The 18921-nt window shown below is 34.7% G+C and overlaps 1 protein-coding gene across 1 annotated transcript in view; it reads left to right on the forward strand.

The window, feature by feature from the left end:
• The window catches only part of UFL1 (UFM1 specific ligase 1), a 30756-nt gene extending 12107 nt beyond the window's left edge, over positions 1-18649 (forward strand). Inside the window, exons 7-19 of the mRNA XM_008705033.2 lie at positions 359-417; positions 2781-2927; positions 4300-4475; positions 5667-5846; positions 7597-7717; positions 9990-10106; positions 13159-13276; positions 14436-14602; positions 14683-14813; positions 16389-16469; positions 16751-16836; positions 17368-17548; positions 18132-18649. Coding sequence (XP_008703255.2) covers positions 359-417; positions 2781-2927; positions 4300-4475; positions 5667-5846; positions 7597-7717; positions 9990-10106; positions 13159-13276; positions 14436-14602; positions 14683-14813; positions 16389-16469; positions 16751-16836; positions 17368-17548; positions 18132-18350 — 1783 coding nt within the window. The 3' untranslated portion in view covers positions 18351-18649. The remainder of the gene's footprint in view (positions 1-358; positions 418-2780; positions 2928-4299; positions 4476-5666; positions 5847-7596; positions 7718-9989; positions 10107-13158; positions 13277-14435; positions 14603-14682; positions 14814-16388; positions 16470-16750; positions 16837-17367; positions 17549-18131) is intronic.
• Positions 18650-18921: the final 272 nt, after the last annotated feature.

Below are 18921 nucleotides of genomic sequence, written 5' to 3' on the forward strand. Positions count from 1 at the left end.
CAAAAACAGAATCAGATAACATTCACTTGGCTATTCCTAGGTGGAGAAGGAGCCTCCCAGAGAGAAAGAATAGAATGAAGAAAAACAAACATAAATAAAAGCAGATCAGGTATTATTAAATCTGAGGTAGAAATTGGTGAGAAAGTGAATTGTTCCTGGATTATGGATACAAATCAATTCCCCTGGAATTTCAGTAGTGTAATTCTGATTAAGGATGTAAAATCTGGTATTATTTTTGCCTTCATTTTTTTCTTTTAAATTAATTGGTGTTTTTCATAAACTAGTTATCCTAGTTAGTTTTATAATTCATAAATATGTGTAACTCTAGAATGAATAAGATCTTTTTCTTTCCATAAAGGCCTACAGCAGTGAATTCTCTCATTTCAAAATATGGATTTCAGGAACAGCTGCTTTACTGTGAGTTTGCTTTAAATTATATGTCACTTAATTAGCTGCTGAATAGACATTAATGTGAAACTTATAATTTTTCATGTTTTGACTTCTTTTAACCTTAAAACTTACATAACTAAAATATTTCTAGTTGAAAAGTTTATACCAATTTTCATGTATATACGTATTTGTCATATCCACCAAACGTTTAGTGTTGGCTACCCCCAAAGGAGTAGAATGAAAAACAAACTCGTGTGTGTGTGTGTGTGTGTGTGTGTGTAAAATACTACTATACATATATATTTATAGAGACAGATTTAGAATTGTAGGATTAAGAATAATTTTCACTTTGTTTCTTACAGATTCTTGCTACATTTTCTAACATGAAAGTAAATAATGTTTGTCTAAAAAATTTTTACAGAGGTTCCAGTCTGGCTCAGTCAGTAGAGCATGCAACTCTTGATCTCATGGTCGTGATTTCAAGCCCCACATTGGGCGTAGAGCTTGCTTACTTAATAAATAAATCAGTAAATAAATAAATTAAATACTTTAAGAAATAAAAAAATAAAAAAATTTTATAAGGAGGATAATACCAGTAAAAATATGTTTTTAGTATTCAAACAACATTGTAATATCTCCAAAATAGTCTTGGTTTATTACCTGTATTATGTGTGTGTTTGTGAAGCTCTTATCAGGTTTTGAGGGGCTTTTTAAAGTCTTGCTGGAATAATTTTTAAAAACAATGACTTAATCTTTTGGCTCAGATATCTGTGCACATAGAAGAATTAAAATGAAGGATGGAAAAGAAATTCATGTATAAAACCAAAAGTTAGTTTTAATTCACTATATTTTTCAGAATATGCAGTTAAATTTAAATTTTTTGTTCAATACATTTAAAATTAAAAATATAACATAGATTGGAATCTACTGATTGGAGATTGGTGGGATTTCATTATCATGTAAAGTTCTTCAAGTAATAATTGATAGCTTGATAACTTTTGTCTTAATTTAGCATGGATTTGTATTGTACAGTTGCAAAATTTAAAATTATGTGTTGCAGTCTGTTGAAAAATCTAGACTTTTCTAATGTATCCTAATTTACTCAGCAGCGAAGTCTTGAAACTCATGTAAGCTAATTTTTATTTCTGGTAAAGGCTGATTATTTCTTAGCCAGTCATCTTTTGACTGTGCTTTCTGATTTGCTTAGAAATAACTCCTTCCTATCTGCTTTGTCTTTTTCAGGGGATTTTGATATTTAAACAATAAAATGTTTAGTTAAATGTTACCGTTTAAATAAAAAGCATATATTTTATGTTAATGGCAGTACTGTCCAGTTCTCAGACTGGCATCTCTTTTGATGATGATGATGGTGATAATGATGATGGTGGGGGGGGGTCATATTTAGTTAACATTTACTGAGTGCTTACTGTATGCCAGCTACTGTTCTGAGCACTTTACTTGAATACAACAATTCTCGGAGACAGTTGCTATTATCCTTATTTCATGGCTGAGAAAATGGAAGCATAAGTAAAATGACTTGCCCAGTTTTTGTTAGTGAGTAGGTGACAGAGTTGCGATTTGGACTTAAAGGGTGTCTAGATCCAGATCCATTGTTTTAACTACGTTATACTTCTCTTACATGTGTTGCAATTTAAACAATAGAAATGTAATAACTTATAACAAAACAGTAGAAATGTAATAACTTATAAAAATTTTCATGGCTTTATTTCACACAGTTGATTCTAATGTGATCCAGGTGTCTTAAGCTTTCTAAATATGAGAAAATTGAACTTGGAAACACTAGTGATTGCATATTATCTATTCTCAAAGTGTTTAGTCATCCACTTTCAAACATATCATAAGATAAATAATGGCATGGGTTTTTGTTTGGTTTTTTTTTAAGATTTTCTTTATTTATTTGACAGAGAGAGAGACAGCCAGTGAGAGAGGGCACACAAGCAGGGGGAGTGGGAGAGGAAGAAGCAGGCTCCCAGCAGAGGAGCCTGATGCGGGGCTTGAACCCAGAACACCGGGATCACGCCCTGAGCCGAAGGCAGACGCTTAATGACTGAGCCACCCAGGCGCCCCGTGGCATGGTTTTTCCCCCCCCCAAATTACCCTAACTAAAAAATTCAATGTTAATATTAACCAGTTTGAGTTACAAGTTCAGCACCGTTAGCTAGTTGCCAAAATTTCCTGAATTTGTGACCTGAGTGTTCTCATAAATGGCAGGAAAGTTTTGTCTAAAATATAATGTCTTCATTTATACAATTTAAACTTTAAATTGCTTTTTTTAAAGGGTAAGAATAACTAAATTGTGAAATAGTATTTTAGTTTTTGACATTTATAACTGCTCTGATTTATCTGTATTTGTTTGGTTTTGTTTTAAGCTGTGCTTGAGGAACTCATTAATAGTGGACGTTTACGAGGCACTGTGGTTGGTGGGAGACAGGATAAGGCGGTGTTTGTCCCTGACATTTACTCCAGAACACAGAGTACTTGGGTGGATTCCTTTTTCAGGCAGAATGGCTATCTAGGTAACTATTTCTTTTTGTCTTTGCAACTGAAACTTCTTTCTAATACTGCACACGTTCTTAGAAAGTATTGTGTCAGTCCAGGGAGTACACACACGCTCCGCTGCTGCCAGCAGGTTATAGTGCTTCTCTTAGAGTGTGAAAGTAGTCAAATTGAAGATTTTTGTTGGTTTTGGAACTGAGTTTAATTTCATAGTTATTGAACAGTTGTAATGTAGAAAGGCCAAAAGCTGGTATTGATTGTTACCAATTTTCCAGTGATATGATACTATTACAACTTCAAATATATTTTAAGTCATGAAAGGTAATTATATTTATTATATCTTATATTTTATGAAGTTGCCCAGTTACTCAGTGACATAATCTTAGAAATACTTTATTGGCTATCAGCTTTACAGTGTGCATCTTTATTAGTCATCCACTTCTTCAGAAACCCTGAAGCTATTCTAACTTCTGTTTTTGAGGTTCTGTCATTAGGATAAAGTAGATTGACTGAATTTAATCATTAAGACAATTAGCAGTTATATATATACATATATATAACATTCATATATATTATGTATGTACATGTAGCTCACTTAATTTGATCAGTTTCATAACCCAAGTCAAATCATGTAAGAGATCAGTTGCTTTCTCAGTAATAAACCTATAAGACATTAATGTTCAAACAATTTAAATCTGTGCAAGAATACTGGGCTTCACTTATGTTTTCTTGGCTTTCTGTAATATACTTTTCAGTTTCTTCAACCATGGACTTAGATTAGAACTTCGTTATAATTAATGTTCTTAAATATGCTTATTTGGGGGCAGAGAGGACAATAGATATCTTCAATAACTTTAATGGCTATAAATTTAAGTTTTTTTTTTTTTTACTTTTGTTTATATGCTAAGCCTAGTTTATATGCTAAGTCTAGTTTAAACTAGACTAGGGAATTACTTTGTCCTAAATTGTCTGATACCTTTAGTTAACTGTAGTAAGCAAAATAAATTCCAGTTTTTGTTTCTTTACTTAAATGATTACATTCTCCTTAACCCCCATTTCTACTTTTTTGATCTGTAGTTCTCATGTTTCCCTTTGACCCCTCAGTTGAAGAGGGTGTGACATAGCTGGGTTTGAGGAAGTATTTGAATGAATTTTTCTACAGCTATGTTCAGTAATAAAAATTTGTGAAGTAGCCAGCCACCTAACCAGGGAATAGGCTGTGGTACCTCTCTATGCTTTATTCTAAAAAAAAAAAAAAAAAAAAAAAAAGTGCAATCACAAAGAATAGGTGTTGGTAGAACTTAATTTTTCTAAGATTTCTAAAAGATGTGGATGATTGACAATTCTGTCCCAATGTATTCTGTTCCATTTCTATTTGTGATATATTTCTAGAATTTGATGCTTTGTCCAGACTTGGAATCCCAGATGCCGTGAGCTACATAAAGAAAAGATACAAGACTACACAACTCTTGTTTTTGAAAGCAGCTTGTGTTGGTCAAGGACTTGTGGATCAGGTGGAAGCATCAGTAGAGGAAGCCATCAGCTCTGGAACATGGGTTGATATTGCAGTATGTTTTAGCTTCTTCTTGTTAATTTTTCTTTTAAACCAGTGACAACTGATATTCACTAGTATATGGTCATTTTAAGTATTAGGATACATAAAGGTAGTTTGGCGCTGTAGCCAAATTCTAGTAGTCATTGTTATAGCAAAACAATCTTAATTATGCTTCAAGACTTTATAGCTTTTGAGGTAGAATGACGTTTTATATATGGATAGTCAACATCCAGAATCCTATAAACTTCAAAACAAATAAGCAAACAATGTAACACTCATATCAGTCTTGCCATACAGAAATTGATGAGGTTTCTCACAATCTTACCAAAGCATTTACAGATTTACTGGCATCAGGTACTATGTAGCATTTGTGTATCCATTCATCAACCTTTGTTCATGTAGTAACATGAGCTGCTTAAGCCCTGATAGTGTTTTACTTCAGTGTTCAGTATTGACCTGCCTTTATTATGCCAAAAAGTAAGTGTAGGTGAAGAGAGAGAAACAAGAGGCCATTCCATTATTTACTAGTCAGGGCCCAGACTCTTTTTATAAAGCAGACAATTACTTGTTTTGGATATACAAGTTTCCACAGATTCCAGATTTAGGTGTTCATTTATTCATTCAACAAATATTAAGTACCATCTGTGTGCCAGGAACCATTTTACTTGCTGGGAATATGGTACCGACACCAGTTTCCTAAGGGGAGATTGTTAATGAAAGGATAATTTCAGATAGTCCAAAGAGCTAAGAAGAAATCTGTTTTGGAGGTAAAGGTGTCAGGACTTGATGGTGGATTGTTTGTGGTTTTATGAGAGGAACTGAGTGTGACATGTAGGTTTGGGGCCTCATCAACCGAGTGGAGAAGAGTACCATTAATTGAGATGGGGGAATAATGGAGAAGGGTGGGTGGGAGCTAGGTGTTGGGAGGTAGGCGGCTGCAATCAGTTTTGTTCTGGAATTTGTTGTGGAACTTGAGATGCCTATTAGGCATAAGAGCGGAGATGTTAGAGAGGCAGTAGGGCATATGACTCTAGAGCTCAGATTGATGATGAAAGCAGAAATATAATTGGGAGGTTATCAGCATAGAGATGGTTCTGACGGCCACTGGACTTAATGAGATCACTTAGGGGGGCATATATGTAACAAATGGTTTATCTGTATGATGTTGTATTTATAATTGTTTGCATTTTGTTTCTGATTCTAGCCTCTGTTACCCAGTTCTTTATCAGTTGAAGATGCTGCGATGTTGCTTCAACAGGTGATGAGAGCATTCAGCAAGCAAGCTTCAGCTATAGTCTTCAGTGACACTGTTGTAGTCAGCGAAAAATTCATAAATAATTGCACAGAACTCTTCGGTGAACTAATGCACCAGAAAGCTGAAAAGGTATGCCAGATTTCCTTTCCCCTCCTAATCTTAACAGGATTTTCACATTAGAATCATCTGACATCTTTTGAAAAATAGAGTAAGCAGCATATACCCAGAAATGAACACCGTGTTTCATGTATCATTTCCCTTTAATGCATCGTTCCTTTTTATTTCTTCTCCTCAATTTTTCCTGCTCTTCACTCCCATCAGAACATGTGTGTTAGAACTTAGGGAGCTGATTTTAAAAATTGAAATCATATAAATGAAGGTATACACTTCACAATTAAGTCACCTAAAGGTATTTGTCCAACATCAAAATCCACAAAAAATGGTATCTGTGGATTATATGCATAATATACAGTATATCCAACACTACACTGTATGTTTACTAAATCAGGTAGAGCCTTTTTAATTTTATCTATTTGGGATGCACGAATGGGATAACTTACTGAGGAAAGAAATTGTTACTATCAAAAATTGATTAGCCCCTCAGAGCAAGTGCTGTCAAAGTGTTTAGAAGCAGAGGTCCTGCCAGGTCTGCTCTAGTGCCTTGTCAATTCATGTTTCTAGTTAGCAGCCCCATCTACTTATAAAGCCTATTCGCGGATAGGCAGAACAAGCCCATTTACTTTAGACTGTTAATAAATCAACGAGAGCTTATTAAGTATATAAATAATTTGTATTCATCTCTATTCCTTTTAAGCTCTTTAATAGTTTAAAAAAAAAGAGATAATTTTCTGTGTCTTGACTGCTAAGCAGCAGAGAAGGGTTAAAGTACATAGAATTGATACCAGTACACCTGAGTTCCAATCTCAACGTTAAGTTTACTCTCTTTGACTTTGGACAAATAGACCTACAGTTTCCACATCTTCAAAGAAAGGATGATGATGCCTTCTTTCTAAAGATAAATTTAAATAAGGAAAGATGTATACAAAACATCCAGCACATATTAGCTCCAAGTCACTAAATGGCTACATTGTTTTTTATTTATTTACACTAAAATAAAAACGTGGTCATCATTTTTTTTTCTTTGTGCTCCTCCCTCCAACTACAAAAATAACTTGAGGAAATAAAAGGTGATTCTGTTGTTCGAACTGTCAATATACTAAACATTTTTCTTCAGGAAACCAGAAGGGAAATGCAATTTTTAACATGAAAATGTACTTTTGTCAGTACAGATTTAGAACCCTGTCCCATGATGAAAAAACAGTTTCTGAATTTGGATATAGTTCATTATTATTAACATAAATTTTTAAAAAGCAGAGATCAGGAATGAGTCCAGAGAAAAAAACAGTTTATATGATTAAGTATGCAACTCATCATACATGGTCGTTCTGTTAGGGTGGAGGATGGAGATTTGGTTAATCTTTCTCATAATCTCAGGTATCCAAGTGCCACTGGACTTGGGAGCCTGAGAAGGAAGAAGAGCAAGGTCACCTAGTAAGCAGTGGTAAAAGAAGCCTTATCAGCTGAAGAGGATTGCATCTGATGTGTGATCAGTTTCTCAGGGACCAGATAGGGTTTTTCATTATTTGATCACAGATTCAAAAAGTCAAGAACAGCAAGGGAAGAGATTGATCTTTGGCAAGGATAAATAGTCTCAGAGTGGCAACTGTTGGACCAAGCTCTATAGTTCTTCTTAGCAATGAGATCAAACAAGAATAATTAGGATGAGTAATAAATAATTGAGTATGTAAATAACTTTTATTTTATGCTTTCTATAATGCCATATATTTTTGCTTACCAAGAAAAGCATGTTTTATTTCAGGAAATGAAAAATAATCCCGTTCATTTAATCACTGAAGAAGATCTGAAACAAGTCTCCATTTTAGAAAGTATTAATACAAGTAAAAAGGATAAAAAAGATGAACGAAGGAGAAAAGCAACAGGTAATAAATCACTATTAACCAAGAAGATTCAAAGATGAGTTTTGTTTATTTGTTGCAGTGAACTCTACATTTATTAGGCTCTTTGAAGGGCCTTTTATGTGGTTGATTCATCTTTAACTGCTAATATTAGTCAAATCTTTTGCTAATGAATTAAATTTTGATTATGAAAATGGAAATATTAGGGATTACTTATTCTTTTTTTTTATTTCGTGAGAGCTAAGTTAATTTCATGACCTGGCCCATGTCGCATTGTTTGTCCCCTTATCGTCTGTGTTCCAGCCCAGTAGCCTTTTTTTTTTTTTTTTAATTCTCAAATTTGGCAAGTTTGTGTTTTCCTGAAAGCATTTGCACTAGCTATTCCATCTACCTGAATGTCTCTTGAACTTCAGGTAACAGATTTCTTCTCGTCATTCAGAACTCAGCTTGAAATGTCAGTTCCTCAGAGAGGCCTCCCTCACTACCTGGAATGGTAGACATGGTCACTGTCCATCATATCTTCCAGTCTTTTTGTATCACTTTTATCACTGTCTTGCATTTTATTGTTTGGAAACTTTGTCCATCTTGTTTATTGTTTCCTTAGTCCTTAGAGCACTTGTGGGTGTATTTTAGGTGTTGTATAAATATTTATTGAATGAATGAATTTCCCAAGAAGATCTCATTTTTCTTTCTTTCTCTTTTTCTTTCTTTCTTTCTTTCTTTCTTTCTTTTTCTTTTTCTTTTTCTTTTTGTAATTAAGAGTCACTGGAAATTATTCTAGGTAGCACTGGTATAGCATTTGGGAATTAACATGTGTTTTCCATACTTTTTATAGTAGGAACAATTTTATTAGTGCTATATCAGAGTTAAAGAAATTAGATATTCAGCATGTTTCATTAATACAGCTATATTGAAGATGTGTTATAAAAACTTCATTTTTATTTGTTGTGGGAATTTACTTCTACTTTGAGATTGTTTCTTTCCTCTTCAAAAACCTTTTTCTACATGATCTTCAATTTTGATACTTGAAATTTCTCTGTATTTTTCTGGGAAAACTATACTCCAATAAATCATAGAATTCACAACCATGCCTATTTTAGCATATTATTTGAAGATATGCTTATAAATTCACCTTAATCAGTTGGTTGCAGTTATGTCAGAATAGCTAGTCTGTTTTATTTCCTTCTAAAAATTCAGAGTCATCTGGTCATCATCTCAATGATAGGTACTATCATAATAGTTGAGGTATAGTGCATGGAATGATGTCAAACCCTATAAGAAATTTATTGCCAAATGTGTGCTTTTGGAAATTGTATTTTTCTATCATAAAAGCAAGGGAAAATAAATTAATAGAACTTATAATTATAGGGCCTGATGAAATTTGAAGGAGTTGTACTTAGAATTTAGAAAAAGATCTGTAGTTTGTATGTCATTTTACTTTATTGAAAAATGAATCTTTTATGAAGAAATATATTTTCAATATTTTTCAGTGTTTCAATCCCATTACTAGATAAGTATTCTATTTTGTTGAATAGATAATTTAAATGTAAATATGTAATAGCAGAGAAATACCTCAGTGATACTACTTTTATTTACAGTGTTTTGGTTTGTCTCATAATTTGTATTTTTTTAGTCTTTCTGTAGCCAATAGGTAATTGATAACTATATTTTTCTACTCTTCCAACTTAATATTCATGGTCAGCATTTATCGAGCTCCTGTTAATGGGTACAAACATTAGTGAGACATGCTCCCTGTTCTCAAGAAGTTCATTGTCTTATTGGGTGGTGGGAGACTCAGGATGTCTCCTGTAAACATGAATAATATAATCTTTCAACCAAAAAGACAAAAACAAGGGTAATTAAACTTGTGAAGTACCGTAACGGGATATTGACGAGGCTGTAGTAACAGAGATGAGCAAATGAGGGCACATTTCTTTTGGGGAAGGTAGAAGAAGCAGTAAAGGAATGGGTTTGGCCAAGAAAAAGTCAGACAAAACTATAGAAAAGAGGTATCTAGAGAAGGAAGAAGAGACTGGGGAAGAGACTGCCTATAGATTAGGTAAGCTGTCTGAATGAGTTGCTCAAATTCAAGAGATTTCACATATTTTTTATTGACTGAATCACAAAACTTCTGCTGTAATAAAAAAAAAAAAACCTCCCACCTTAAATAGCAGCTGAAAGTTTATTTGGCTTTTATTGTTCTTCTGTAAAGTTAAATATGACAATATAGTGTCATCGTTTTCTAAAAATGGTTATTTAGGATTAGGTAATACTAACTAATATCATTTTCCACCAGAGGGCAGTGGAAGTGTGAGAGGAGGCGGTGGCGGCAATGCCAGAGAGTACAAAATTAAAAAAATCAAGAAGAAAGGAAGAAAAGAAGAGGAGAGTGATGATGAGTCATCTCACACTGGTGTGTAGCTTTATTTTACTCTTCCTTTGTATGTGTGTGATTTTGTAAACACTTTCTAAGATGCATTCCGTTAGATCTATATGCTTATGCAAGGAGTCCTTGCCTCGCACAGTTTGAGTGGACGCGAATTTCAGTTACCACAGCTTAGTTGATGACACCAGGCCCCCAACAACACGGTTCCTCTTCTGGTTACCAGGGTGTATTAACAGTGAGTAATTGCATCAAGTACAGACATTGCTGCTGGCTCCTCAGTGCATGGATCAGCACATAAATAATACACGTGCATCACGAGCTGTGACAGTCACATCACTTATTTCAAAGTCTGTCAGGGATTGATCACTGTGCGTCTCTTCTTCACTTTATGCACAGACAACAACCCATGTAGTTATGTTGCCTCCTTGTCTCCCAGTGATGAATCCATATGACATTTTGCAAAATGGATAATCAAAAGGGAATTGGCCAACAAAGATGAAAATGCAGCAGAGAAATGAAAGGTGATAACACTGGAAATAAAATATGAATCAAGAGTAAAGGGTATTCGAGAAAAACTAGCTGACTGTGGGAATGTTGGCATTGCCACTGTTCAGGAGACTGGGTATGCAGCCACAGGAGCCTGGTAAAGCACATTTAAGTAAACGGGGAAAGTGCTTGTGACAGGAAGGATGAAAATGTCTTAGAGGGTGTGTAGTTGGCAGAAAACTTCATATTAAAGGAATTCTCAGAGATGTTTCACAACATTGAAAGGGCAAAGGCTAAAATGCTGTGAGCTGGTCCAGAGTTAAAAAAGGAGTATGACAACTTGCCAAGGCATAGAAAAGATGCTTGCTCTGGATTGTAAGTTACAGCATGAGAAGAAGGCAAGCACTGTTCAGACTATTTTTGATATGTTTTTTTTACAAAGAAATAAAATACTTTGTTGCCCAGTGTGTCTGAGGAGCTAAATTACAGTATACTAAATTAGAAGTATTAGTTTTCTTTTTCATTTTCCTTTACATTATAACCAACAGTAAGAGCTCCTAATGTTTTCACAGACTTTTTTTTTTTTTAAACCACAGAACAATCATAAGTTTTCCCATTGTTTGTTAAGAACACCTTGCAGTTTCAGCTTGCGTGGTCATTTTTATGGTTTCCCACTGCCATACAAAACAAATGACGAAGTTTTATAAAAAGTGGATTTCTGCATATTCAAGTAGGAAACATTGATTTTATGCATGTTTAAGTTTTATGGTAACATCTAATTGGTTCTATCTAAGGGGGAGAATTAAGTATATGCATCTTTCTTTTCGGAGACTTGTTAGCATTTGGTACTGTTAAGTCAACAAGAGACATGTTAGTTTTTCTAAGTAAAATTATGATTCTTTTACATTTGTGTTTTAAATAAATTTACTTAATGAAACTGTGATACCTCCCTCTTCCTTTTCCCCGGTAAAAAGAGAAGAAAACTTGAAATGATAATAATTTGAAATTTTCATTTTACCTCTTCCCCCGAGCTCGTTATGTATGGGCCAGAGCTGGGAGGTGTGGGTATCAGGTGACACGGCTTCAGCTGTTAATGTGCTACTACTAGTGATAGCATCATTGCTTAAGATCTAACTTTAAAGTATTCTACCATAGGTAAAAATAGCTACTGTTCTCAACATGCATAAAACAGTATTAATTAAAACTATCTCCATAGAAACTACTAGCCCTGTTATTATTTTAAATAGTATTAAGACTATCCTATGTGGGTTTTAATTTTTCACTGATAAATGAATTTCTCTATTCTCCAGATATACCAGGGGTGGGAGGGAAGGGGCATTTCAAAAAATACTTCTCTAATATCTGTAGCCTTAATTGTTAAATGAGGCATGTGATACTCCTTTTGCGCACAGATTATGGAGAGGGGCTATAAAGGTAGTAAAACCATTCTACCTAAAAAGACATAATTTCAATGCCTTTGAAAGGGGGTTGTGTTATAATCTCTGAAATGGGGGATATAATTAGGTTCTCAGCAAAAATATAGCATCAACTCAGTGTGAAAGATGACTAGATGGAAATATAATTTAATAACTTGTAAAATGCATGCAGGAAGCAAACAGAGAAAGCAGAAACTATGTAATGTGAAAGTTCAGGAACGGATAGCGGATCTCAAGAAGAGAGGATAGTGGGTCTGTTCTAACATGTCCGTCTGTTCTAAAGCCGTGATGTCAACTTACTTAGATCATGACACATAGTGAAGACTGATTTTTGAACTAGTTTTTATTTTATTTATTTTACTATTTTTTTATTTTTATGTCTAAGGTTTTACAATAACCAAATTTAGCTGGAAATAATCACTTCTATATTTTTATAATATGAATAATGGAAATATTGTTAGCTTTCCTTGTCTGCAACCGGTGCTTATCCAAGTCAGTGAGAGGGCATGACATTTCCACACTTAACAAGTATTTCCATTACAGTAGCTGCATACAGATTTTTCCTGGCATAGAATCATTTTTGTAAGAAGAAAAATAAATGATGAATGTAAAATTATGAGGCTTTTTTCATCTTTGCCTTTCCCAAAAGACAATTTTTAGCTTAATTTTCCTGAAGTTGTAGTTCACATGAGTATAAAGACTCTTCCTGAAGATCTTGTGTAAATTATAAGGATGATTTGATTTTTAGTAACTATTCATGTTTGTAAAGAAGGAAATTCCGCTCAGTATACCTTGTTCAACAAAGAGAAGTTATCTTTTTCTTAAAAGATTTTTTTCCATCCAGTCAATGGTTTTGATTTGCCACTATTTGCATCATCCAAGTTAGATTGGGGGAAAATCATCCTTACTATTTTCTGATTGACATTAGAACAGTCATTAAATAAAGTCAGAAAATTATTACTCAAAAAGAAATGCTACTATATATCCTATTTTTAAAATTGTTTTCATTGGTTATTGCTATCTGACACTGGCAATGTCAGAGTCTTTATGGTAGGTGGAGAATGAATTACCGTCTTAGTAAATATGTTAATGAACCTTGTCTGCTTTTAGGTTGCTTTATGTTTCTGATATTTTTCTATTGTGCATTTCTACTCTAGGAAAGAAGAAGCCAGAGATCACTTTTATGTTCCAAGATGAGATTGAAGATGTTTTAAGAAAACACATACAAGATGCCCCTGAGGAATTTATTTCTGAACTGGCTGAGTACTTAATAAAGTAAGTATAAAAACATATTTTTTTCTGTTTTATGATAGAAATTCAATGAGTTATTAAATAAAAGGTTCCCCAACATCATGGAAAACATAGATTTTAGGTCTTTCTTTTCAAAGCTTAGAATTTAATCTAGCCACCAAATTCCGGATTTTGTTTACCTCCAGAGGCTATTCAGTTCAAGAAACGTGTAAGTGCTTTGGGCGAGGCGGTGTGGGAAATCAGGCGAGAGTGTGGAAGCATCGCTGGTCACTGATGTTTCAGTCCTAGTTGGGAGAAAAACACCAGCACCAGTCACTGGCTGCTCTCTGACATAGCGTGAAAAGTAACATCTAAAAGAAAGAAAAGACCATTTTCTATCTAGATTTGACAGAGCGTAAACAGTGCACTTTTAGGGAGAAATAAGTACAAACTGTGTTCAGAGAACAAATTTGGACAGCACTAGCTTGTAATTGAGCCAAGCTAAATTTATTTTTATACAGAAGTAAAAGAAATTGTGTATAACTTGACCATTACTAACTAACATGATTTTCCCTCAAGTTAGTTCCAGTGTGTAAGCTCCTATAAATGCAATCCAGGAGCCCAGCCATTTAACTTTGAATTTAGAAATATAGCTTTTGTAGTGAGATTTTTTTTTCATTTCACTGAATATGTTTTGTGCGTCAATACAGTACATAATCCTATTTTTCATATGTAAAAAGATAAGTTACTACTAACCATTTGCCATGACTTAAAATAACCTATTCTGAAGTTGTTGAGCATAAAACGTTTTTTAAAAAAGTTTTTGATCTGTTATGTTCTATAGAACTTTAGAAATTTAGAATTTATTATTCCTAAGAATGGAGAACAGATTTATGTCCCATTCTCCATATTAACTTTTAAAAACGACTTCGGACTGTATTTGAATTAAAGCTTTTGTTACTGCTATTCTTACTGTCGTTAGTGCAATAATTTTGAGTACTTTAAAGTGGGGAAAAATAATGCATTTAAGTTATAAGTCCTAGGATTAGAGTGCAAATTCTTGTGAACTATTCTCCAGATTAATCTTATTTGTTTAAAAACTGTAGAGGTATTTTCTTGAGGCTTATTTCCATAGAAGCAAAAGTTCTTACATGTATAAACCCAGTACGTTTTAATAAACTGAATATATTCATCTTGTGCACAGACCTCTTAATAAAACTTACCTCGAGGTGGTACGTTCAGTGTTCATGTCTTCCACTTCCTCCGCCTCTGGAACTGGTAGAAAGCGCACAATCAAGGACTTGCAAGAAGAGGTTTCAAACCTATACAATAATATTCGGCTATTTGAAAAGGGGGTGAAGTTCTTTACAGGTATGTTTAATAGTGTTTTTTCATTGATTTTCGTCATTGTTCCTGGACATTCATTTTAATAAAGCGCCTTTGTTTTCCAGATGATACACAGGCCGCTCTTACAAAGCACTTGCTGAAGACAGTATGCACTGATATCACTAACCTCATTTTCAACTTCTTAGCTTCGGATTTAATGATGGCAGTAGACGATCCTGCAGCCATTACAAGTGAAGTATGATAGTGATTTTCTTGCATTCTTGTTGTATTATGTTTTGAAATAAAAGCATATTTTATTTTCTCACATTAGAAGTAGTCAAAAGGAAAAAAATATAGGAAAGGGTTTTTAGGGCAAAAAAATCCATCAGATTTTTAGTTTAAATTGGTGATAAACCAGTCTGTTGAAAATAATAATGCTTAATTACTTTGGAATGCTTAATTACTTAATTAATTTGGAATAATGCTTAATTACTTTTCCTAATTATTGTTATGTCACATCCCCTTTTCCTGCCGAGTTGCCAATCCCTTGACAGTGTTCTGGCAAGATTCCATAACTTCACAGTCATTTTCATGTAGTGACACCATTCTCATTTCAACATTTAGATGAATTGCAGTTTATTTGTTAAAATGTTAATCTCAAACTAAAGTCAAAGTTCATTTCTTCCTCTCTCAAAATGTAAGATAGAGCTATGGCTCCCAGTTGCTTAGAGAAGGAAAGGTATGATCTGTCCCTAACACTCCTCCTCCTCCTCTTCTTCTCTATCCCTATAGATCCACTTCAAGTTGGAGATTTAGGAAAAATGAAGGAGGCAGAAGTGTTTCATAGGAGTGACTGCATATCACTGGTTATGATCTAGGCCCAGTGCTGTGGCCTCATGATGTGTCTCTTGCCCCATTTGGGGGCTGTCTTTTAGCATGTGACTCCCTCTCATAGCAAGGACCTCCCCCTAAACCTCCAAACAGAGATACATTTAATTCTCCCTCCTACCCTGGCAAAGTACTGTCCCCCTTCCCTTCCTCAGCTTGAGCAGTGAATCTCCAGCTACCTGGACAGTTCCATGTATCCTGCCTGTGTGCCAACCTCTGCTGCGGGAAACACATGGGGTCCAGTCCTGTGCCCTTCAGGGGCTACAGAAGAACTGGTGTGGCACGTGACAGCGAGTCAGTATGTTTCCCTGTCTTCCAAGACTCACTGTAACTTTCAGGACCTACCAGCCAAACCATTCCACTAGGCCTCCACCAGAAATTTCACACTCAGTAGGGCCATCAGACTCTGGTCAGGAATGCCGCCACATTTCACAGGACACATCTATGTGGAAAGGGGGGCTGCAAAGATTCTACACACTGTGTAGTATAACAAGCCACCATCCATGGAGCAAGTTCCCTAGTTTATAGGCATTCTGGAACTTATGAGTGGGAACCCCCTCATCTGGCATTAGGGAAAAACATTCTTCCTACCCCAGTGGAAAGGAGGGAGTAGCGTCTTACCCCAATTCTCTTTTCCCCACTAGATGAATGGTTTTCTCCGCACTGCCCCTCCCCCCCAGTCTTCCTCTTCCGCTGCTGGGCCGGAAGGGAGAAGCAGGGCTATATCTAGCCTGATTGGCTGACTGGCTATTGGCTAGCTCTCTGATTTTAGATTGTTTTTAGCATATTTTTGTCCCTAGTTTGAAAGCTAAAATTCAGAAACAAAGATAAATTCCATTCAGTATTCTCTTACAGTAATAAATATACTTTGTTTTCTTTTGTTTGATCTTATATCTACCACATGTCAAAGTCACAATCCCAAAAGAATTTTTTCCCCTTATAGGTAAGAAAAAAAATTTTAAGTAAATTATCAGAAGAAACCAAAGTAGCTCTCACAAAACTCCATAGCTCTCTGAATGAAAAGGTAAGTAACGTTTGATTCTGTTTAGGTAATGGGGCTAGAATTTGTGATCTTTGAGTAGATTTTTATCAGAATAAATGTAAACAATCTCTTTGGGAGGTAAAGGGGGAAAACAGGCTGGGAACATTTTATCCTCTTTATCCTAAATCACAATTTCAAATTTAACAACAAAATGACCTTTTTAAAAATTGTATTTGGGGTAAAATTATAAAACTATTAAGTGACTGCATTTCTTTAGGCAACCTGTTAATAAAAGTAAATCATGGCATTAAATACCATTTCAGAGCATAGAAGACTTTCTTTCTTGTCTGGATTCTGCAGCAGAAGCTTGTGATATTATGGTGAAAAGGGGAGACAAAAAAAGGGAAAGGTAACATTGAATTAATCTATATTATTATTAAATTCCTAGATGTGTGATATTTCATATCTGAAGTTGGAATTTGACCATCTGAATCTTGCACAGAGAATGTTTGTATCCAAATGGCTGCATACCTTCGAGCATATTCAATACATAAGTGGCCCTCTCTGACCAGTATTGATAAGGTAGCAAGGTTCCCTAATCCCAGAGTTGATCAAGCCTGGGAACTTTAGCTTTGAGACCTTCTTTACAGGAAATCTTACATCAGTGCACTTATGTTTGATCCCCAACAGTTCAAAATAAAAAGTAGTTTGAGGATCCCTGCTATGTAGTTTTCTCTGTCATTTTCTCACATATTAGTTTATCCACACCTTTTAGGGTTTAGTATGTCTATATTTCATTTTTAAAATGTCCCTTAAGATGTTTATGGAGCTAGATAATTAAACTAGAGAAGCTAAAAATGAATACAGAAGGGAAGAACTAAAATTGGTGAGAGCTTGTTAAAATATGAGAATGTGTTTTTGTGATTTTATTTTTGTTTAGGCAGATACTGTTCCAGCACCGACAAGCACTGGCTGAACAGCTAAAAGTCACAGAAGACCCTGCTCTTATTCTGCACCTCACAGCAGTCCTTCTGTTTCAGTTCTCAACCCACAGCATGCTCCATGCACCCGGAAGATGTGTCCCACAGATCATTGCTTTTCTTAATAGTAAAATTCCAGAGGTATTACATTTTCCATGCACTTGAAACTTTTAAAGCTTTTAGATTCTGCATATTTTGAATGGATAGGTTTGAATCATCATGAACAATAAGGCACAACACATATTAAATATGACTTCCTGTTCCAAGAATGTGAACAGTGAATCAGAAGATTGATTTTTAAAAACTCAGCATAGCTCAAGAATCTTTTGGGATTCTATGTAAGATCTATGGTAAAAAGAAGTCTTCCATTTCAGCTTATGCAAATTTAACCTGTCCTTCAACGACCAGTTCCAAAAGTCTTACCCTGCACAAATCCTTCTGAGAAATTGTCAGCTAAAAGGAATCTGGCTTCTTTGAACTTCCATATCACTTTGACTTAATCTCTGGTAGCTTAGTCAGTTTACATTAAAATGATCTGTATTCATGTTTTATTACCCCTAACCTGTAAACTCCTTGCCAGCAAGGACCTTGCTGGATTCAGCTTTCTACTAACATGGCCAGTGATTTGTAAAGATGAAGACCTTCACTGTGTATTGGTGGAACAGATCGGCTTATTCCACAGAAAATTAAATCACGTTTGTTAATTTTTCTTCTCTTTTCACAGGATCAGCATACTCTTCTGGTAAAGTATCAGGGTTTAGTTGTAAAGCATTTAGTTAGTCAAAATAAGAAGACTGGACAGGGAGATGATCCCTTGAGTGATGAATTAGACAAAGAACAAGAAGATATCACCAATACTACTCGTAAAGAGCTTCAAGAACTTTCTTCAGGCATTAAAGACCTTGTTCTCAAGTCCAGGAAATCATCTGTGACAGAAGAGTAATGATCTTAATTTACTTTTGTCATATAGTAAACATTTTTCCCAAAGTTTAAGGTGACTGGTTACCAAAAACTATTCACTTCACAAGCCTCGGTTCTCCCCAATAACACCCCCCCCCCCACACACACACACACAATTCAGTTTAAACAGTAGTGTTGCATTCAGTGTAAATCTTAGAAAAATGTGAAACTTTTGTAAATTGGGTTCAACCATGGAAGACTTGTTTTCACATTATAATTCTAAAAATTACCATTTCAGGTTATTTTCAGATGCTGAATGAAGAATAAATTTTATGAAATCTTTCTTCTCTAGAAAAGGACTCATTCATTGTGTTGTTAGATTTCAGGTGACATTATTACATTTATATACATATTAGGCAGAAACTTAAAATATGGTCATGGTTTTTTTAAAGAGGGAAAGAAAACCCTTCGGTGTCGAAAATAAAAATCGTGGATTTTAAAATTAATAGTGATTCAAACCTAAAATACAGAAATTTGCAAAAAAAATTTTTTATTACTAAGCCCTTGCTCTTATTTCTGGCAGATAGAGGGCCTCCCATATCCCCCAAGAGTGA

Source organism: Ursus maritimus, unplaced genomic scaffold (assembly GCF_017311325.1).
Source record: "Ursus maritimus isolate PB19 unplaced genomic scaffold, ASM1731132v1 scaffold_13, whole genome shotgun sequence".
Classification (NCBI taxonomy): Eukaryota; Metazoa; Chordata; class Mammalia; order Carnivora; family Ursidae; genus Ursus; species Ursus maritimus.